At 38.4% G+C, this 22,837-nt stretch overlaps 2 protein-coding genes across 3 annotated transcripts; both read left to right on the plus strand.

The window, feature by feature from the left end:
- Positions 1 to 731: 731 nt before the first annotated feature.
- On the plus strand, positions 732 to 8,979 carry rab31 (RAB31, member RAS oncogene family). Of its 2 annotated transcripts, XR_015846231.1 has the most exons (8): positions 732 to 949; positions 2,066 to 2,145; positions 3,431 to 3,512; positions 4,683 to 4,754; positions 5,458 to 5,564; positions 6,227 to 6,336; positions 6,504 to 6,706; positions 7,710 to 8,979. XR_015846231.1 is itself a non-coding variant. In XM_088311992.1 (7 exons), the coding sequence occupies exons 1-7, from the start codon at positions 914 to 916 to the stop codon at positions 6,599 to 6,601; spliced, it is 585 nt and encodes a 194-aa protein (XP_088168118.1). In that variant the 5' UTR covers positions 732 to 913; the 3' UTR covers positions 6,602 to 8,979. The 2 variants fall into 2 exon arrangements, 1 of the variants encoding a protein (XP_088168118.1); XM_088311992.1 differs by having other exon boundaries at positions 6,504 to 8,979.
- Positions 8,980 to 10,879: 1,900 nt separating this feature from the next.
- On the plus strand, positions 10,880 to 22,042 carry LOC148326142 (vesicle-associated membrane protein-associated protein A-like). Its single transcript, XM_088312102.1, has 6 exons — positions 10,880 to 11,177; positions 18,633 to 18,785; positions 19,566 to 19,669; positions 19,957 to 20,037; positions 20,609 to 20,821; positions 21,254 to 22,042. Exons 1-6 carry the CDS (start codon positions 11,120 to 11,122, stop codon positions 21,386 to 21,388), a joined length of 744 nt encoding a protein of 247 aa, XP_088168228.1. The 5' UTR covers positions 10,880 to 11,119; the 3' UTR covers positions 21,389 to 22,042.
- The last annotated feature ends 795 nt before the right edge of the window (positions 22,043 to 22,837 follow it).

Genomic DNA, 22,837 nt, shown 5'->3' on the forward strand with positions numbered 1-22,837 from the left:
TTTTTGATGCAGATTTTAAAATTTACTTACTTCTTTTTTAGCACATTCAGATATTTGAGATATTTTCGTTTTTTGTCTTTAGGTTTGACCAACAAAAACGGAATCTACCACACGTTCTAATTTACAGCAACGACGTCAGATAAAAATCTCACTAATTGCTGACCTACCCCTTAATTCATAAACATCCATATGTATATTCTATATTATTGTTAAATTATTATGAGAACCTGATGTGATACAAAAAAAAGTTTCGGAATCAACGCCTCAAAAAATTAAAAATAAAGCTTACTTGCATCATTGATTAAAAAAAAATGGAAAAATTTCTTGACCAGTGTTGTGCATCTCAAAAGAACAGTAGTTAGTTCTATTAATGTGAAATAAATACAAAATAAGACAAACGCGGGATGATATTAACTGTTAGTTACTGAGCCCGCCCCCCCACAAAAAGTAATATTTTGTCATCCGCCCATTTCCTATATAAAAAGTTATGCTAAGTTACTCCTAATCATAAGAACCTCACACAGGAAGTTAAAGTGAAAGAAATCGTGTTGAAAATAAATTCTATATAGTTGTTTTTTTTTTCACAATTTGCGAGTCAACAAACAGTAGAATTAGTTAATATATAGTTTACAGTTAAAAACGCAGTCTCTTTACTTCAAACTTGTTTCATTATGTACGCTTCTTTGTCCATGTGTTTTTTATTTTGGAATCCGTCACAGGATGTGTATCCCATTTTGGTGCGGGATGTTCTTGCTGATGGTCAGCAAGTCAGACAGTCCGGGGTTGGGTTTTTTTCTCTCTTACATAGAGTCGGGGGCTGCTGTTGGAAAAAGAACATGTTTCAAGCATGACGAGACAAAGACAGTAATTGAACACTGTCATACAATGATATAAGTCATTTTGGCGACCCACCATGGCGATAAGGGAGCTTAAAGTTTGTCTTTTAGGGGTAAGTGTCACCTTCTTTTTAATCCCCCTCCATTTTGGGGAAATTCCTTCGATACTTTTGTTTGTTTTTTTTTGTTTAAGCTGAATTTAGACTTCACAAGACCACGTTCTAACTAGCGGTCTGAAATGTCAACTTTTTTTTCGTACGAAAAATACTGAAAATGTAACCTGTTGATGGCGAGCTGAAGTTGACCCAAAAAACAAAAACCAAAACCTCATCAGGAGCAGCTGACAATTTGCGAACATTTTTTTTCAGTTCTGACGTTATGTGACGTCACCGCCACGACTTGCCATTCATTTTTAGCTGTCACTTTATAAGAGAACTAATTGTTCAGACAAGAACATCATTTTATATTTAATTTGACTTCTCATTACGTTCCATATTGTCACATTTAAAAACTAAAACTAAAAACAACAACAGAAGAGCTCATCGTCATTTCTGACGAGTTCAGAATTTACTATGCATTTCTAATTATTTAATAAAGAAAATAAAATTGTTTTTGTTGCTGTGCTTTTGACTCATCTCTTCAGGGCTCACCACTGTGAGTCACAAAACAATGCATTAAAATTTAATTACTCAATGTTGAAAAATGATTGTCTTGATGTGCATCTCAAAAACTTTTTTATATTTAAAAAATTTAAATATATAAACACATAATTACATTTTTATTTAATCAAATAGTTTAATTAATCTATTATTATATATTATATATATATTATATGATCTTATTATTAATCTAATATATTGAAATTGAATAATTAAATTTAAAAAGGAATTCTCTCCACTTAAATTTCATTATGTTGTATTTATTCTAAAATTGTTTTAAATTCTCAATATTAATGCCAATGTTTTAAAAGTAATTAAATGTTTAAATTAATTTCTCTTGACGGAAGCATTGACAGTTCAGCGCTAAGTTAAACATTTTTAAACTGTTGCTAATGCAAAGTGATGTTTAACAAGTGTTAAATCAATTGTCCATATACATTATTATAAACAATTGGGACATTAGGATGGACAATTATGCGTTTTTAGCTATCATGCTGCATGATTGGAATCTAAATATTTTTCTGAATGAATCATGGTCTTTGCTGACTTTGCATGTGTGAATGTGTGCAGGACACCGGTGTGGGCAAATCCAGCATTGTCTGTCGCTTCGTCCAGGATCACTTTGACCACAACATCAGCCCCACGATAGGGTGAGACCTCAGCCAAGGAGGCAGCAATTTTATAGCGACTTGTGGAATACAGTTGGAATTCATATTTCTTATAGGAAATAGTACAAGTAAACAATTCCAAAGTCAAACTGTTTCCATCATTAATCCTTGTTTGCTGTCATACACGTGTAATAAGAAGATACTTCCAAAAATCGAATGTTGTGTTCCAGAGAAATTAATTAATTTATTTATTTATTTTTATTTTGCTGGAAAAAAATACCATAAGTAGGAACTTTTTTGTGTGATATTACCTGTAGAAATTCTGGTCCAAAAACATCATCAGATTAGACTAAACCAGTATAACTTAATTTTTTTCTCAGCATATTGTATAACCTCAAACCTTTTTTGTCTCCTGCTACTCAGGGAACCCTTCTTTGATTGGCTGACAAGTGGCAGTTAAAATTATCCACAAATAAGATCGCATGTGCTGAAATTCCGAGCGGTTCTCCAACTCTCTGCCTCAAAATTACTGTGACAATTCAAAAGGCGTCGCTTACCCAAAAAACTAAATAGCGCTAACTGAACAATATTCGTAAGAAGAGCTGTATGTGCAGTAGAATAGGTTATGTTCTTCACTAGTCACTTTTTTTTCTCTTCCTGAATATTTTTGTTATGGATGATTTAGAAGCGTTTGAAGAAAATTCCACGAAGATGGCGCTAATTTCTAATTGAAGTTAAGTTTTAACTCACGTTTAATGCTAAGTGGAAGTTTGCACTTTCACTAAATGCTAACGTATGCTTTGCGAAGTCTAATAGGTGGTAGCTAATTCTGAAATATGTCTATTACTTTTAGGTTAGCTCTGTTGCTAATGCTAACTGACGTCCAATTCTGAGTGAAGGGAATTCTAAGTCATGATGTAGCCTGTTGCTAAATGCTAAGTGATGCTATGAAAAGTGTAAAGCTGGGTGAAAAATTACACCATGCTAATGCTAGGTGATGTTATGGATCCTTACGAAAACAAGCAACGTTTTACATTGCGGCTAATACTAATTAAAGCTTTCGACTGTCACTAATTCATAGGGAAGTTTAATGCTAAGTACAATTTTAGTGTTGCTAATGCCGAGGGATGTTTTAGACTGTCGCTAATGCTAAGTGACATGCTCCACTGTCACTAATGCTAAACGAATCTTGAGAATGTCGCTAATGCTAAGTGACATTTCAGACTGACGCTAATGCTGCATAAGGTTTTACACTGTTACAAATGCTGAAAAGGTTTCTTGAAACTGAAATTTTATGCTGTGGCTAATGCTACATGTCCATCCCTAGAGCCTCATTCCTGACCAAGACAGTGCCGTCCGGAAGCGAGTTGCACAAATTCCTGATCTGGGACACGGCGGGACAGGAGCGGGTGACATACTCTTTATTTTTTTCCTTCCTTTTTTTTGTTTGTTGTTCACATACTTTGATTTTCTCGCATGCCCCCATCATGTATCGTGTTCTCTTGTGACCGACTCACTCTTGGCCGTGAAACGTCATGATCCGCCTTCATGTTGAAGATCACGAGGACACTTGCTAGCCTGGCGTCACATTCATTTGACCACAGGGAAAATATTGACCACAGTAAACCCTCATTAATCGTGGAAGTTAATGATCAATTAATTAGAATTGCCGAAAGATGCCACAAGATGTCGCCAAAGGACAACGTTTGTCATTATATGGTTAGTGCTTCGAGTCGCACTTCAAATCCAGATTTACTATTCGTGATGACAGTAATGCATGACATCCAAATGTGTTCTTTTTTTACTTTTCTGCAATAAAGCCAAGTCGCAGTCCAACAAATGAAAAATCTAGTTTGATCAAAATGCTACACAGTAAATGGCGCCCAAAGTGCTGTACAAACCCTCACATTTACTTAGTTGAAAACGCTCGATTGAACTGGACAGTTCATTGGCGCGTTTTGGTCGAAGATACTGAATTGCTGATCGATTTTCCGAGCCCACTCGAATCCCAGTTCTAATCACCACCGATTCATGCACAGCCCTATAATATGCAGATGTATAATTATATGCCAATATTTCTTTTCACTAGCTGAAGCACAAAAACAGCGAATGAGTTGGTTTATAGGGGGGATACATTCACTCTTTCTCTTTCTTTCTCGATTAGATGAACCAACAGACACGCTACAAAATAACAAATTAAACTGTTATCAAGTAACATGTACCAATAAATGAATACAATTTCATTGAGCAAGTATTTATAATGAAGTTGTACGTGAAAGTCAGTGCTTCTGAGAGCGTTCAGGGCAGCAGAGAAGCCTTGCTTGGCTGCGTGTGCGTCATGTTGTTGAGATCAGTGGAATTTTGCAAGCGTTTTTCTGTTGACAGCTTCCCTTCATGAAATGCATTGCAGAGGGGTTGAAACAGTCTCTACTGAAGTTCGTTTCATCGCAAGAACCGTCATGGTTTCGTGTCGTCACATGGCGTCTGTGAGGTCATGGCGGGAAAGTCCACTTTGGTGTTGTTACAGCACAATATGAAATTTGAGTCAAGTTAATGTAGGCCTTTTTTTCTCTTTGTAGTTTCATTCATTAGCTCCGATGTACTACAGAGGATCAGCTGCTGCTGTCATCGTCTATGACATCACTAAACTGGTAAGCCTTTCATTGGACTCAAAAATAATAATGTAATAATACGGCATTTTCACTGGTGGAGGAAGGTTTCTACAATCTGTGCATGTTGGCAAGTACTTTTCCAAATCTTGTGCAATCAACTGACTTCACCAGCAGTTGATTCCAATTAAGCTGTAAGAACCTGTCAAAGATCATCAGTAGAAACATGATGCACCTGAGCTCAATTTTGAGCTTTGTTGCAAAGGCAGTGATTTTAATGTTATTTTTAAAAATACATTTAAAAAAACAAACAAACAAAAAAAACACTTTTCTCATGTTGCCATGATGGAGTTTTGTGTAAAGAATTTTGAGGAAAAACTTAATTTCATTCGAATGCTGTGATTACTTTCCAGTTGCACTGTAGTCAAACAACCATTCACACTTTTGCACAATTTCGAGGCTACAATGAACCAAAGATGCGCTTTTGGATTGCGGTCATAAGATGGTGTACCCGCAAAAAACCAATGCGAATTCAGGAGAACATCCAAACTCCACACAAGAAGGTCAGAGCCGAGTTCAAACCTCGAACCTTAGAACTATCTTATGTGGCAGACGTGCAAACCACCAGGACACCAGATGACTTTTTTCACCTTTTCTCCCCGCCATCACTGCGCTGTGTAACGGCAATACCACAGAATTGGGGAATGAAGTTGACCCAGTAATTTTCTGCCAACTGTGTTTGCAGGACTCTTTCCAGACACTGAAGAAGTGGGTAAAGGAGCTGAAGGAACACGGGCCAGAGGACATCGTTGTTGCCATCGCAGGGAACAAGAATGACTTAGGAGACATCAGGTGGGTTACTCATTACTGTAGTACAAATAAAGTGGTACTATGACGTAGCGAACCTGCAAAGTTTGGCAGATAATGAAAAATTATTTAGGGATTACCTCAAGCCCAATTGAAGTTTACTGTAAAACAAAATACAATGACTTACACCATGTTTAATCACATTGACTCTGTCTCACAAAAGTTTTCCAACTTAATGCTAACGCCTATAAATGTTGCAGTTGTTGGAAACGCTTTGAACAACTTACAGTTGAACACAAACAGCATCAACACATGCGGAAAGAGCATACATTATCTCTGATGGGCATATTCCTTCATTCTGTGTGAAAAATCAGTATTGCAGATTAGTTGCAGCAGACTTATTTTTCTTCAATCAAATCTACATGTAGTATGTCTATATGTATTTTACTGACCCCTGGTGGCCAAGATGCGCACACCATGCTATTCTACGCTATTTTCCCTCCATGTTATCAAACAGATTATTTGTGTTTTGGAGTGGGCTGAAATGGACTAATGGCATTTTCATTCATTTCAATGGGGCGAGATGATTTGAGATATGTGTGTTTGGAGTTATGAGTGTAGCCTCAGGATGACTTAAACTCATAAGTTAGGGCACCGCTGTATGTCCTTAAATAAGTTCCTCATCTATCTCATACCTGACATTGTAGGGAAGTCCCCATGAAGGAGGCTAAAGAGTTTGCCGAATCCATCGCCGCCATCTTCATCGAGACCAGCGCCAGGAATGCCGTCAACGTGGAGGAACTCTTCCAGAAGATCAGTAGGTTTTGAATCATCTTTTATGGGCGTGATGTACAAACCTACTGTGTAACCATCAGTATGTGTTGTGTCACTGAGTTCATATAAACCATTTTGTGGGTGAAAACCAAAGAATTTTCTGTGCTTCCAATTACAGCGTGGCAGCATATTAACAACTTTTTATTTCAGGCAAACAGATCCCGCCGCTGGAAAACCCCGACGTGGAAAGCACAGAGTCGTTCAAACTGACCCGACAGCCTGCTCCGTCCACCAGGAGGTGCTGCTAGTACGGCCACAAACCGTCCAGGTCGCAGCTGCAATGCAGAACATCATCATGCTTAGTGTCACATGTTTTAAAAGGCATTAGGGCCACGATGAAAAGGGGAAAAAAAGTAAGTTCTTGATTTGTATTTTATTTTTTAAATATTGCGATAAGAAAGTTGAAAACTTTAACAAAAAATTTTATATGAAAATAAGTCGTCTTTTTCGGAGAATGAAGTCCTATTATTAGAAGAGAAAGTCACAGTTTTTTGTTTTACAGGAATTAAGTTGTATATTACCTGAAATATATTATTCCACAAAAATAAAGAGGTAACATTGTGAGGAAAAAACACAAGATAAGATTTGTTATATTTTAGGAAAACAAATTTTAGAAGAAATGCATAACTTTACTAGTGTTAAATGGTAACTCTAAAGTTGTAATATTACAATTTTAAAAGTTGTAAGAACCATGCTGTAGAAAAAAGTTAGAATATCGTCTGAATTGACAACAAATTCATAATTTTTACAAGAAAAAGTCATAGTAACGGGGGGAGCACAATATTATGAATAAAAAGCGTGATATTGGTAGAATAAGTTATAATTTTATGAGAATGAAGTCGTATTATTACAACAATAAATGCATACATGAACTAAACTGACGACTGTCGCGTGTCCTCCATCCATCCATTTTCTATAGCACTGATCCTCATGCAACTGCTTTCCAATCAACCGCAGCTGTCGGGTTCCAGGTTGTTTCGTCAGGTTAACGTTTAACAACCATCAAATATGATTTGACAGTGTCAAAACATTTTTCTCATACCATTAGAACTCTCACCGGTAGTCATTTGTCAATTGCAATTTTTTTTTTTTGCCTTTTCAGTGTGGCCTTAATATTTAAACGTGACGTAACTTCAACTTTCAGAGAAAGAAGAACTTCCCCTTTTTTGTTGTTGTTGTTTTTAAGCAAATACGATGTCGTCCTCTGTTGCTGCATTGCAATGCATTTCCCTCGCGTCGGCTCTCATTGCCTTCAATGCACTGTGGCTCTTCAAACATTTGCAATGCACGCGCACTTGTGTAGCACACTCATATGCGCTTGTGTAAGAGGTAACTGTAATGCTTGCATGGTTACAGTACGACGCCTCCTGCTGGAACATTGTGACCCTCCCCTTTACGAGAGTTTACATGCTGAATGACTACAGCGGAACCTCCATAGTGGACGCATCACGTCGAGCGGGTGTAAAGCGCTGTTTCAAGACAGACATGTCATGAAGAGGGAACAAGAAGGTGTTTTCAAATCACCAGTAATTTTTTTTTTTTTGTTGCGTTAGGTTCAATTTTGGTTCTATGCTTATGGTTTTCACACATGATAATTTTTGATAAAAAAATGCAATTCTCTTTCGGGTAAAATAACATTTTTGAAAGAAAAAAAAAATGTCATTTTACGACCCCCCCAAAAAAGTGTTGATTTGGCATAAAGAAAGTTGTCATTTGATATAGTCCTCATTTTATGTAGGGGGGAAAAAGTCCTTTTTTTTGTGTACATAAAGTTGTAAATTTGCGAGAAAAGGTAGTTTGCCTTGTTAGGAAATTTTTTGTCTAGTTTCTCAAGAAAAAGTTGTAACTTCACAAGGTTGAAGGCATAATTTTACGGGAATAAAGTCATCATTTTCAAGTTGATATTTTCTGTCTGCTACGTTTCTTATACCATAAATTCCATTTCCGTGATAACCATAGAATGGTGAATGGAACTCAATGACATTTTTTTGTTTTTTTCGTTTTTGTGCGAAGAAACCTAACCAGCACAAACATTTATCATTTTAAACATTCTTACCTTGCCTACAAATGTAAAAAGTTACCAGCTTTTTAATGTTGTGAAAGCAAGCGCTCATTAGCCAACTTCATCCTTTAGATGTTCCCTGAGTTGACGTGTTGTTCCACTCTGGAGGTTCCGCCGTTTACTGTTCTGTGATTTCACTACAGGGAATGTAACGTGGGTTTTTTTTTTAATACTATTTTTATTTTAACCCAAAAAGGGTAATTTTTAAAAAAAAATTTCAGCATGTACGAAAGTGTTTAAATACAATGAACTAACAAATGCGAAAAATCTTTTTAAAGGGGAAGTCAAGTCAATGTATAGTCAAGAACATTGAGTTCCCTCTTTAAAGTGTGTTTTTAAAGCAAGTTTTCCTCCGAATCAACACTTTAATCCATCCATGCTGGACTCATTGTTAATGCGCTACGAAGCGATCATGTGAATGTCAAATTAGTTGATGTTCCCAAAAGTGTTTTTCTGCATGAATCAGCTGATTTGTCAAAGGATGTAGAGCTTCCTTGTATCCGCTCTAACTTGTTTATGCATCTAATCAGTGTACCGTAATAAAATGTTAATTATACAATAGTATACTCTTTTACACTTTATTTTATCATAGTTTCTTCCTTTGCTAACAGGATTACTTTCAATCTACTTAACCCATTTCCACGAAGATGGCGCCAAGCGAGGTCATTTTGGTTCGGAGCCATCTTGGAAAACTGCAGTGACATATAAGTCTTTTATTTTTATAATCTTTTAAATCATCATGTCATGTCAAAGGAAGTGGTACTGGCAAATAAAACTTTTTTTTCTTTCAAATTAATTTTTTTAAAGAAAAAATGTTTTACAGTTTTAAGAGAAAGTCCTAATTGTGTGAGAATATAATTGTCATTTCATGAAACTAAACTATTTCCCCGAGAAAAAAAAGTCTTAATTTTGTGAGAATAAATGCTGTTGTAAGTTTGCGAAAATTGTATTTATTTTATTTTTTTTTGGGGGGGGGGGTCTTCATTTTATCAGAATACAGTTGTATTTTTTGGCGGGTGGGAATAGTTGCAACTTGGAGAATAATTATTAATTCTAATTAATTATACAAGAGCAGTTGTGATTTTTCTTTGTTTGAAAATAAGGTTTCAACTTTCAAGAAACTTGCCCTTAATGAGAAGTTTTATGAAACTAGTCACAATTTTAAAAGCAAAAAAAAAACTGTTATTTATGTCACAGATGTAACTTTCCAAACATAAAAGTAGTGTTAGCGTCGGTGAAAGTCTGTATTTTATGTGAAAAATGTTGCAATGGTACAAGAATAAGGTTAAGATTTTAAAAAAGATTTCATTTTACAAGATCAAAATCATAATTTTCCAGGAGAAAAACGACCATAAAACCAACATTTTTATGGAAGCTCATTTTATTGTGTGAGCAAAACAAACAACACCATTTCTCCAAAGGTTTTAATTACTCTGAAAAAGTTTTTTCTGTTGAATTTACTTAATTTGATTTTGTCAAGTGGTTACATGAAAGAAGATCATCTGGATCCAGTTTTTGAAGTAAAAGATGTAACTTGATCCAGATGGTTTTATTATGTGCTGCCACTTGATGAAATTAAATGTAGCAAATTCAACACAGCATTTTTTTCAGTGTACTAACAGCTTGAAAATGGTGTCTGAACAGGAAGTTATTTGTTCAGTTTCTTGTGTTGTCATAAATTTAATTTCCTTGTTCTATGGTTATCATGACACATTTTTCACCACAATACAAACTGCTACCGTTCGTCCTTGGTGAAGGTCCACACTCTGAGTTCCTGTTTTGTTTCAGGGACATTCAGCCTGTGCAAGATGAAACTCTGTGGGAAAGCTTAAAAGTCAAGGTTGCCTATGGCCTCCTGACATGGCTGGAACCTGGAACTTGTCGCCATTAGACCTGCCATCCCAGCATGCCTCCATTATGGAAAAGGCCACTGTTTTGACCACATGATTAGTAATAACAATCCCAATGATAAACATTGTTCAGTAAGTGCAAAACAATCTAAACTAAACATTACAGAATATTTTGAAATGGCTATTAGGTAAATTTAGCAATATTTAAATTATAAAATATTTATAGTGTTTTATATTTAAAATATATTTAATGTACATAAAATATGAACATTTAAAACAATTCAGACTATATTACATGCTCATTATACTTTAAGGAGTGTAATTGTTGTCTAAAATTTTGACAATACTTCAAATTTAAGCAAATATGTAATGGTTGCAGTCAGTCAAAAGTCATGTTAGGTGGATTAAAGAGTGATTTGGTCGTGTGGACAATTTTAACTTATTCTCATTTTATTCCTCCTCCTCCAGTTTAATTCAATTACCGCGCCCTTAACCATATCAGCTGGGGCCGTAAACGTACGTCAGCACGCATGTACGTACGCACTGGCAGCGGTTACCTTGCGTGCGCGTTCGAGTATTAGTAGCCGCACGCCCGCGCACGTCAGCGTTGTGCACCGTGGACAGCGCGAGAGAGAGCGAGAGAGCGAGAGAGAGAGAGAGAATGATTGAGAGAGAGAGAGCGAAAGAGAGAGAGAGAGAGAAAGAGAGAGAGAGAGAGAGAGAGAGAGAGAGAGAGAGAGAGAGAGAGAGAGAGAGAGAGAGCGTGTGATGTGAGAGTAGCCTAGCAGAGCTTTGCACTCGTCAGCTCAGTAGTGACCCGTTCCACACACGCGTCCCCCTCCTCTGTAGCTAAAATGTCAAAGTTGGACCAGGTCCTTGTTCTCGAGCCTCCTTCCGACCTCAAATTTAAAGGTAAGATGCGCCGCGATGTGCCTGTTGCGTGACAAATGTCCCGGTGGTTCGTGACAGCGTGTTGCCGGGCACCCTTTTTTATTTTTTTATTTTATTTTTTTTTTTTTTACACTCGCTCGCTCCAGCGGCTCGTCGTAGGCTGCGTGCTAGCGAACGTTCAGCGCCATTTTAAGTTAGCCGCGGACCAGACGGGCCGCCGCTGCCTCCTCGCGCTCCGGTGACGCGGCAAACCGCGCCTCGAGGCCACGCTGACGGCCAAAGGTGGCAGAGATATGCCGGGGGTGGCTGACGTCGCTGGAACTGAACGTGTTAGCATTATTAGCATCGCCCAACATCTTTGAATGGTTTTATTAATGGAACGTCTCAATGTGTGGAGTGGGAACTATACATTTTGTCATGGCAAGCTATTTCAGTGACTGACACTTTGTGAAAGAACAAACTTGGCAAATTCTGTTTATCTAACTCACTTTTCTGAAATACTGCAAAGCCACCCAAGTGTAGGGTAGTATGGAAAAACGTTAGAGTTAGCTTCACCTGGCTAGCCTTCAGTGATGTCATTTAATCGGTGGCTAGGCAGCTAGCCCAAGTGTTAGCTTGTCTTAAACCACCCCTTTTTCAACTTCTTTCTAAACAAAACCCTTCTCCTGAAATCCCCTTGAAGCGTTTGTTGATCCCAACTGTTGCTTTTTCTGTTGATAGATGTGTAGTGATGAGCTTGCAGAGAATATTGTACATATGTGTGTATATATATATATATATATATGAACGCTATGTTTAGTCTATGTGGTGTAATGGTGTTTTAAACATTTGCAAATCACCATTCATTTGCAAATATAGCTTAAGAACATTACAAACTCTTGGATGCAAAAATGTGCCAATCTGTGTAAACTGGTGCCTTGTCTTACAAGGTTAATTTGTTACGTGACCATATTCATTACTCAAAACACTTGTATCTTAAATGGGCTGCCACATGTGTAGCACTTAACTACCTTTGGTACTCAAAGCGCTTCACACTATTACCTCATATACCGACTGATGACGTGCCATCAGGAGCTACTAGGGGTTCAGTATCTTGCTCAAGGACACTTTCACATGGTTACAATGGCCGGGGATCGAACCAAAAACCTCTCGGTTGGGAAACGACCTCTACCACAGAGCTACGCCGCCCCTATAAATCAGCGTTCACCATGGAATTGAACATTAATATGTGACTGATCCCAAAAATGACAGTCTGGCAAATTGCCTCTGACCCCATTAACCCCTACACACCTGCTCTGTGTCTCAGGTCTGCGGACCAGACCCTACTGAAGGTGCCAAGGAATAATCAGAGCCTCAGAAGGGATAGAGCCTTTTCTTTCGCTGGTTCTTACCTCAAGAATGACCTAACATTAAATGTTAGGCAAGCCCCCTCCCTTCAATCTTAAAACTCGTTTGAAGACGCATTTTTATCGTTTAGCTTTCGACCCTGCATGAGACTCTCACCGTTCTTCTGTTTTCTGCTGTCTGCTATCATTTATTTGTTTTAAATTTACTGCTTAAACCATCGTTGTTATTAAATTAGTGCTTTTTTATATTTTACTCTACGCAGTTTGTTACAGCTCCAGCTGTTGTGAAATGCGGTTTATAAATAAAGTTGTATTGTATCGTATAATGCACAGACTGGTTTCAATGGCTCTTTTGACCCTAGTTAAAGGCGCCAATAATTTTGATAAGCCGATGACGGGTTTTGCAGAAGTGGAGATTTCTATGTTCAGATCAGATTAAAAGAGAAACAGAGTTCTGAAAATTGCGTTTTTGTACACAACAGCCTTGACAAAGAAATTGACTGGCCAAACCATTTTATTGTAATGAGCTCCTATTGGCTCAGCACTAAGTGTCATGGTCTATTTCGTTCACAATCCTGTGTTCTGCTGAAACGGGCGACATGTTGAAAAATATTTGCTGATATGTCTGATTTACGGGACCTTTTATCAGTTAGAACATAGTATTGTTCATGTGAACAATAATCACACCAGGTTTTCTCTTTGGGCTGTTTAATTTGCTCGTGTGTGTGGTTTCTGTCACATAAAATAAACATAAGCAGTTGCATAGAAATGTCTCTTTACAATGCTTATTAGCTGCGGTCCTAATTCAACATATAGTTTAAATAGTACAGTTAACATTAAGCTAAATGTACATAAATGACCTGGCGTGACTGATGGTGACTAATATTGAGGCACTTATTTATGTGAATCGGGTCAGTTTATGGGGAAACTCAAAGGTGTTCTGTTCCCCTTCATCTGCCGATTAGCATGGGGTTTTTCGGTGGCCAAAACATGCCTAATTCAAATTAAACTAACCACCAGAGGGGGCTGGAACTGCACAAATGGAAAACAACTTTTCCTGCTATTAATATCCAATAATCTTTTTTTTTTCCCCATTAAGGATTTCAGAGGCATTTGAAGTACTCAACCCATGTTTTTATTTTTTTTAATAGAAATTCCACAAAGATGGCGGCCACTTGTCACATTGCTAATCTGTTCCAGGCCAGCTCCCTATTACAGGTTAGCGTTCTGTTTGTCACGCAATAACTACCAAGTCAACGTCTTGATGACGTGATTTTTATTTATTTTTTAAACCAAAGTTGAAAATAAAATAAAAATATGGCTGTGTCTAAGGGCAAATGTGAAATACATGTTTTGCATTTATTTAAAAAAATGCATCTATGTAAACACAAAAAAAGCCTGAATATTGACTTTGCTTGTTCGGTGGTAAGATCTTGTGTTAAAAAAGCCATTATTTACGTGTGCCATGGCGGGCAGGAAGTATTTGCGGATAAACCTGACAACACAATTAGTTGGAATGTAATGATTTCAATAGTTTTTGAATCAGCATTTCATTTCATAAATTCATTGTGCGGTTCCTTATGTGTGCGCTGCCACTAGGGAAATGCAGATATACAGAGATGCCCAACTGCTCAATAAGTTGTAGTCGATTGTCACAGATGATAAAGAAACTATGCATAGTTATGTGCTCTGATTCCATATTATGCTAATTTGAATCCTATAAAATTTTCACCAGTTATGACTACTGTATATCTACCAAAATGTTTCCCACTGAGTCAAAACGTAGCATGTTTGAGTCGTTAACGTGACGATTTAAAGGTCAAACTGGCTGCAATCTGTTGGGGATCTTAGTTTTGGATGGACACTTAAACCTAGCTCAAGTTGAGCCTTCCAAAAATGATTTGTGTCCCTGAATTGAACCTGAATTTATAATTAATTATTAGCAATCTGCCTTACGGCGTCCATATTCTCCCGTTAGATTTAATGAATAAACCCAATTAACGTAATTTATCTTAACATCAGATTACTTTATCAAGACTGTCTGATTGAATTAATGAAGCAATCATGTGGTATGTTTTTACTATTGAATAATCCTCATACACCACTTATCAACATATCAATGAATAACACAATTTCTTATAATGTTGGCAGGAACGTTTCGTCTCCACGCTGGGATTCTTCTCGTTACATAGAAGGGGGCAGCCCTCTTTCTTTTTCTCTTTTTCCCTGCTATTTTTAGACCAAGACCGGGCCTGGGGGACCCAAACTTGGCTGGCATGCAACAAGATGAGCCAAGGTGTCAGCTCGGGGTTAGGCAATAGAGGGAAGCAGTGTGGGTGTACCGTGTGTGTATTTATGTTGGAGCCGTTTCCATGTTGCCTTGAGTTATGCTCACAGTTTAGTTTTTTCTTTTTTTTTTCTTCTTTTTTTAAGCATCAATCAGGGTTCTAGTGGTTCCCAAAGTTCACTGGCCAACACATGCCAATACAAATTTATTTTATATTGCAATGTAACACAATGAAGAACTTGTTTCTGAATTATTGATTGTCATTCAACTTTTTACTGCGCTGTCCACATTTTCATTTGCGCATCAGATTAAAAAAATAAGCTAGGTAAGAATAAAATGTAAAGCCCACAAAATATCAAATGTTAAATAATCCATTACATTTTATTCAGCAAAAAAATAAAAAAGTAACTACACTTGTACGTAATATTTTCTTCAAGGCGTAAATAATACAGTATAAAGATGCTAAATATGAATTGGAGAGGAGCTGACAGAGTGATTTTTGGCAGGAATATTTACAGGTAACAATGGCATGATTAAACTATCCAAGTTCCCTCCGAGTAATTTGTTTTATCAATTGCTGCTCGTCTCCTCCTCCTCCTTTTTAAAATGAGAGAAGTAAGGCCTTTTGTGTTGAGGTATCGTCTCACCAGCGGCAAAATCTGTTTTTTTCTTGGTAGGCTGCTACATCAGCACTTCCAAATATGGACACGCTGGCTCCTGGTGCATCGTCGTCATTGTCGTGTTTCCGCGCGACTCTTTCACACCGAGTGCAGTGTGAAAAGGGCTTTTTACTTTGTGACCTCTGATTTGCCCCAGTTTTGTATTCCTCAATCTGTCTTGGCTGCAGCGTTCCCGTTCCTCGCTGTTCAGTCTCTTCTGGGGCAAAGCAGCATGTCAAAGTAAATAACGGAGGGCCTTAGTTCCCCTCCCTCTTGTTATAGTTGCTTCATTCCTGCCTATGCGTTCTGTGTGGGTGCACCTTATATATAGAGCATAATCTTGGGAGAAAGGTGTGAAATGGTGTTTTACAGGAAGTGTACAAGGGGCCATCGAAAGGGTTCTTACTGCATGTAACTAAAGCAAATGCTTGTTTTTGTGCTAACAAGCAAGCACACGGCATCTAAAAGCATCATGCGCCTTCAAAGGTTTAAACGGAACAAATACGTGACATCCAGGCATGCTTTAACCATTGTAAAAAAAATGTTTTGACATTTTTTGTGCTAATTGGTTTAGATATTTTAGTTGTTGTTTTAAAAAAAAAAAAAAAAAAAAAAAGTAGTTCTTAGTTGGGAGCGGGTGATTCGTATCACTGGCAATGGTTATCACGCATGCACAAGTTTCTGGGATTATTTTGGCACACGCATTGTCCTCAACAGACAGCATCATTGACTGTCGTACAGGTTTGCGTGAATGTGCTTGTGACATACCTGTGTGTGTGTGTTTGTTTGTGTGTGCGCGCGCGCAGGCAGGCAACAACAACACTGCCGTGCTTGTGTTCTGCAAGCTGGTCATGCCTGGCGTCTTATCTTTCTGAATGTAGCCTTTTGTCAACACTCGCCAAGCTTAATGCACAGCCTTTAATACCTCACGACCCGCCATGCGCAAACACCAAATTCACGTTTTTCTAGCATGAGAAGCTAACGTATAAGTCTGTGTCGTGTTCGTTCCTCTCAGACAACACGAATCAAATAGATCCACTCAAAGACAAAAAAAAATGAAGCAGAGATGTGTATTCTTATGGGACTTTCGAGTCGGGTGTGCAATGGATCGTAGTATCGACTATGCTGCAAGGCATTAGCTCTGCTATCGGACGTTAGAATCGGCTATGCTATCGGAGCATAGAAATGAAGAGTCACTCGTCAAAGTCTGGCTGGATGCGGTTGCATATCCACGGGAGGATCAATACTTGGTATTGGTCATCTTGTGGCTGAGCTTGCTTCCCATTAGAGTTCTAACTCTTATCAGCTGCATTTAGCCTTCATGAGTCATGACATTGTGAAAAACAACTAGGGCTACATAAACTAAACTAAACTCAATCAGTGTAGTTAGCCTTGGAGTTGAGAATAGGGTCCGTCTCATGACACTCACGTGTGCTTTCCAACGTTAGATTTTATCTAGTCTCAATTCCTTCGTGCATTATGATGCTGGCCAACATCACAAGTTGTTTTTGAGCTGATTTGTCAATTTATTCCTGGAATCTTGGAGTATGTTATCATGTACCCCCAAACCCTTTTGTCATACCTCGGGTCACCCCTCACTCAAAAATACAATCTAGTAAAAAATGACATCAAAATAATTTTATTTCATCTCCTTAATTTCAATATGTAATTCTCAGACGGTGTCTTCTTTTTAACTGAAATTAAACAAAAATAAATAGGCGCCTTGAAATTAAAAAGAAAGAAATAAAGCTATTACTCCCAAAAACTGGAGCGCTTTTCAACAATTCCCCTCGCAACAAGTATTTCAATTTTAGATATCAGGAATAAAACACTTAACAGGAATCTTATTCAGCAGTTATGCCACATGTTGCTTCTCCTGTTAAACAAGTTGTCGCACGTAGCATTTTAATGACGGGTTTATGAATATTTATTTATGTTCCTGTAAATAAATCATTAAATGTTTCCATGTACCCACTGCAATATGCTCAGATACCTTTGGGAAAACATTTGTTGTCGACACAAAGCGACTCACGGAGCGTAATGCTGCGGGATGCGAAGCCGACTTTTGCCACGCGTGAAATGTGTGAGTGTGATCGCCGGAGTTGCACGTATGAAGCCGGCTCGTCAAATAGCACGGCGAGCTGACTTCATATGCGGTCACGTCACACAAATAGTTGAATTTGCGTCTGGTGTGAACTCACCATGCCAATAAGCAATGTCGCTTGAGCTGATTTTCATGTCTGGCAGCACAGCTGATTTATGATGACCGCTCGGATGCTTTTTCTGTTAGCATAGCTGATTGGAATGTCCTGTGACATATCTGATTTATAATGTCTGGTTCCGTGGCTGATTATTATGTCCAACAACTTAGCCGACTAATGTGTGGTGGCATTGTCGGTCTATTTGTAATAAATCAGTGTCAACTTTCATTATAGTCATGCGTGTAACGGCGAAAGGAGTCTCCAGCGTTCTCGACTCATTCAGGTGGTCCCTCTCGAGGCCGCCTTTAATCCAGCTCAAGTCTATTGAAGTCATTTGAATGCTTTTATCTTCCTCTGGTCTGCTGGCAGCCCTTTAAGTCATCCAGCGCTGCCACCGCAAACCTAACAAGCTTTGATTCAATTATTACTTGTAATCACATCGACCTAATCGAGTTGCACTCTTGTTTCAAACGACCTCTTGAAGTTCGTTTTGAACTTTTTGCCAACATTTTTATTTTATTTTATTTTCTACTGAAGTATGGAGATCGCATTTGGAAATACTGAATTTCCACCCGAATACCGTTACCTTTACCTTGTAGTAGTGCGTGCGGTCTCGTAGTTACGTGCACGTTGTTCTTGAATTCCTGTTTGGACGTTTTTGCTCCAAGCTACTCAGCTCCTCTTTGTAGTAATTTTATAAAATATTAAACTTTTTTTTTGTCCCTTTTTAGTTTAAAGCCACCCCAAACCTTGAGATTGAGAGTTTCAAATAGTTTTTTTTTTTTAATTTATTAATTATAGTTTTTCAGAAATGTTTTCAACTTTTTTTTGTGGTGGACTTATCCAAGTCAGTTTTTTTTTCCCCTCTTTTTCTCTCCCCCCTTCCCTCCAGCCGTAGTTGAAATGCAATTAATTTACCCATGAAACTGTACAAATGAGTCTGTGGTTATAAATCCACTGACTGTCATTCTATCCTCCGTCAGGTCCGTTCACAGATGTCGTCACTACGAACCTCAAGCTGAAGAACCCCTTGGATAGAAGAGTGTGTTTCAAAGTCAAGACGACGGCACCGCGCCGGTATTGCGTACGGCCCAACAGCGGTGTCATCGAAGCAGGAGCCGCCGTCAACATCTCTGGTCAGTGACGCTTGCGGGTTTCCACCAAACACACCACTGAAGATTTCCAACAGAAAAATTGTGCCTTTTTACTGTTGTCCTGTTCAATTCATTCTATTATGAGACAGAAAAAAGGTGGATGATTCTCTAACAAGCCATCAGCACAGTAGTTTGTACAACTGTTTACCAAAAGCTACCAAAAATCATGGCGGTTCTTGTATATTTTGGGTCAGGAAGTAAATCACGTGGGACCAGAGACAAACTAGTAGGCTTTTCCTGTCTTTTTTTTTTTTTTTGCCCCTAAGGATTTTGTGCCCAACTCTGACTGCTATTTTAAGCAAAGACAAAAGCATTTCAACTCAAAAGCAGAGGTTCTTTCACTGTGTGTATGTGTGGCACAACCACATCATCGCAGGGTGAACAATTTCATCGACCAATCAAAATGTGCTTATCAAGTCCAAACACTAATCCCCCAATAAACGAAATGCAGCTCTGCTTACCTTTTGGCTTTGCGAATACAGCATGGGACGTGTCCGTGTGTATCAAAATTATATCGGCGCGAGTGGGGTGGTTGTTATGTAAATTAGGGCGACTTGTTTACAGACACAATTTCAGAAATGGACTGATATTAAATACTCACTTGGTTTAATTTCAGTCTTGATGGGTGGGCAGGAACTCCAGAGACGCACCCATTTGCACACAAGCTATTAAAAAAACCACTTTCCCATTATAGGTCCTCTTTAACGTGACCTCCCTCAATAGTTAACTGTGTTAACGCTGTGCTTTGCTGTCCCTCCTCAGTTATGCTACAGCCCTTTGACTATGACCCCAATGAGAAGAGCAAACACAAATTCATGGTGCAGACAATCTTCGCCCCACCCAACGTCTCTGACATGGAGTCTTTGGTGAGGAACATGCATGTGTGTGACGGTTGAACTTCGCCCTTTCTGTCACCAGAGGGCAGTAATATCCCAGTAATGTATTACTAGAACAGACTTGTGATGTTTTATTAGATAGCATTGTTTCTGTTACGATATTCCATGTGCCATAATTATTTGCTTTTACTAGTGAAAGTTCCAAAATATTTCATATTTTGTGGATGTGAAGTTTCGTTACCTGACCCCCGCTGCAGGCGGTTTGTGACAATGAATAACGTTCCCCACTTTGCTCTCTTTCTCGCCGTCACTGCCAGTGGAGAGACGCGAAACCCGATGACCTCATGGATTCCAAGTTAAGATGCGTCTTTGAGTTGCCTTCTGAAAACGATAAGATGGTAAGAAAGATGTTTACGTTATTTTATGAACCATTTCTGGTGGCAAGGTGAGGCGCTATATGAGTTTTCCGGTTTCCGCTTGTTTCAAGCTACTGGGATGCCATCTGAAGAAAAAATAACTATTCTTTAAATGTGTGATCACATGGGCTTGTCTAATAGTCATATTGAATCATTTGCTACTGGTGCTTTTCAAGATGTGGAAATATTGTATTAAAATTTGAAGTATAACTGAACTGTATTCATGCAGGGATTCTTTTGTGTACCAATTAAAGGAGTCTGTGTAACACTAGTGGAACTCGTACTACATTCAGCAGCTCTAGTCAAAATGTGAAACTCTTAAGTTCATAAGTCACGGGAAAGTTTTGTTTACAATATTTATAAACAAAAACAATCAATTATTTTTCAAACTGGCCTTCTGGATTTTATTTATTTATTTATTTTAAGAAATGAACTCTTCTACGTTATTTGAATTTGTTGAACGTGGCTGTAGTCTATGCAAACATCACCTTCAACCTTGTAGTAGTTGCCCCGCCGCCATATGTCTACTCAGTGTTTTCCTCCCCGCTTTCAGAATGACGTGGACGCCAGCAAATCTGCCCCCGTTATGAACTCTGCCAAGGCTGACCCGCCCTCAGCGGCAGCAGCCGCAGCCCCCAACGCCACCATCATGGCCACTGTCTCTGCCTCCTCATTGGATGATAGCGAGATGAAGAAGCTGCTGGAGAAGTGCAAGCGGTTGCAGTCCGAGATGAGCAAAATGGCTGAGGAAAACCGGCACTTAAAGGTGACGTGACAAAGAAGGAATCTGGTGGATATCTTAAAACAGTCAAGATGTATCACTTCATCATACCTTGACACAATTACTGCTTTTAAGAAATTCCTATTAGCGAGAGCTTTGGTGCCATTTTGCGGCATCTGAAGACATTACAGAAAGAGGACAAAAATATGCAGATATTCTAACGATAAGCGTTTTTCAGCAAATAGCCACGAAAAAAAATAAAATAAATAGGTGAGTTTGTAGCAAATCCCAAATTATATTATTACTAGTATTATGTCAAACTGTAATGTCATTATTTGTCGATTTTAAGCAATTAAAATTGAAATCAGATTTTTGTGCAAAAAAAAAAAAAAAAGCAAAAAAAACAAAACAAACAAGCTATTGCCTTCCAGTTCTATCCCAAGCTGACATCAGCGCGCTTTGCTTTTCCTCCCCCAGGACGACAGCGCACGTATGAGGAAGATGGCACGCTCGGATCACGCCACCGTCAACTCGGCCGCCTCTCTGCCCTCCCTCCTGGTGGTCATCGCGGCCATCTTCATCGGCTTCTTCCTAGGGAAGTTCATCTTGTAGACTCGTGAGTCGGCGGCGGGGTCTCCGCCCCTCCTTCCCTCGAACCAAGTGTTTGTGTTGACGTCCGCCATATCATCGCTAGCGTGGGTCTCCAAGCCAACACGTGTGTACGACAAAGGCGCTGCCTTTTCCTCTTTTTTTTTTTTTTTTTTTTTTTTAAACTTTCACACACGGTTAACTGCGCACACGCGTCCAGAAAGCAAAGGCGAAGACAAAGCGATTGTGTTCTGTCTTTTTTTTTTTCTGCGGCGGCTGCAGCTCATGTGACAGGAAGTTATCTGTCAGTCCACGTGGAAGTGAATCATAACCACCTCGCTCTCTCTTCTTCCGTTGTTTTTAATCGGTCTGGACTCAGTTGTTTTAATGAAATTCTTTTTAAAGAAAGACGAAGAACTTCCATCACCTTCACTGGATGACTTTGTTCTTTCTTCTACTTCTTGGAATGTTCACGTCCAGTTGGGGATCAAGGTGCCTCCTCCTCCTTGTACATTTGTCTATTCTTTACCCACCAATGCAGACTTTATATTATTATTATTAATTATTATACAAATCTTCTACTCCCATCTGAGGCAAACATTGACTGAAATGGGTCTCCATTCTTAAATCCTGTCCCATGATATTAAGCATTGAAAATAAAATGGAGAAAAAAAATGGTGTTATGCGTCTATTTGTCTTCGGTTATTAACCATAAACCCCATAAAAAGTTCTATATCATGTAGTGGCATGATTTATTCCAACGTCATTTTAATGTAATAACCTGATAACTCATAAAGTTGTGATTAAGTTTTTTTTTTTTGCTGGAGTGGCAGTAATACATGAGAATTTTTCTCATGGGCAGTTGAGTAAATGTAATCTGCTGCCATCATAAAACATTTATTTTAACTGTACAGGCAATGTTTAAAGTATATAATTCAAATCTAAATTAAAGTAAAACTACTCAACATTTGTTGACGTGTAATTGTAAAAACAGTAAGATGTTTTCGGCACCATTCAGATCACCTCAAACTCACTGTGATGTAGAATGAAAATTACTACATGACTGATGCAATTGGTGAAATCATCAATGACGTCCTCAAATTTATTTTTAACCAATCAGACGATGCTGTCAACGCCTGTTTTTCGAGGAACTTTTTCATGCCAGCAGTATCTATAAAACTCCACTAGGTGACAGTATCGTTCCATGCCAGGCATCATCAAAGGGTGAGTAGTTTTCGTTTATATGTAGTGGTTAATTTAACTTTACCAGCGAATGACTTTATTTAACCAAGGAACAGATTAAATATAATTTCCTATGGGGACTTAATCTTTTTTTTTTTTTAATTTGTAGCATCTTTGAGATTGTCTTCCAACTTTAGACGTTCCGCCAAAGGTGATACCATCACCGAGTGGACTTTTAGAATAAGTGCATTAATTCGTTGAGCGTATGGTAGGATCATCAGCAGCTCCTGT

The sequence above is a fragment of the Idiotropiscis lumnitzeri genome, chromosome 12 (assembly GCF_059441095.1).
Source record: "Idiotropiscis lumnitzeri isolate Australia: NSW breed Sydney's pygmy pipehorse chromosome 12, RoL_Ilum_1.0, whole genome shotgun sequence".
Taxonomy (NCBI): domain Eukaryota; kingdom Metazoa; phylum Chordata; class Actinopteri; order Syngnathiformes; family Syngnathidae; genus Idiotropiscis; species Idiotropiscis lumnitzeri.

Excerpts from the sequence above, each read along its gene's own strand:
- rab31 (XM_088311992.1), top strand. The coding sequence starts at position 914 with ATGGCGATAAGGGAGCTTAAAGTTTGTCTTTTAGGG. Across the intron at positions 2,146-3,430 it reads AACATCAGCCCCACGATAGG|AGCCTCATTCCTGACCAAGA; the intron begins GTGAGACCTCAG and ends GTCCATCCCTAG. Across the intron at positions 3,513-4,682 it reads ACACGGCGGGACAGGAGCGG|TTTCATTCATTAGCTCCGAT; the intron begins GTGACATACTCT and ends TTCTCTTTGTAG.
- LOC148326142 (XM_088312102.1), top strand. The coding sequence starts at position 11,120 with ATGTCAAAGTTGGACCAGGTCCTTGTTCTCGAGCCTCCTTCCGACCTC. Across the intron at positions 19,670-19,956 it reads TCTCTGACATGGAGTCTTTG|TGGAGAGACGCGAAACCCGA; the intron begins GTGAGGAACATG and ends CGTCACTGCCAG. Across the intron at positions 20,822-21,253 it reads AGGAAAACCGGCACTTAAAG|GACGACAGCGCACGTATGAG; the intron begins GTGACGTGACAA and ends TTCCTCCCCCAG.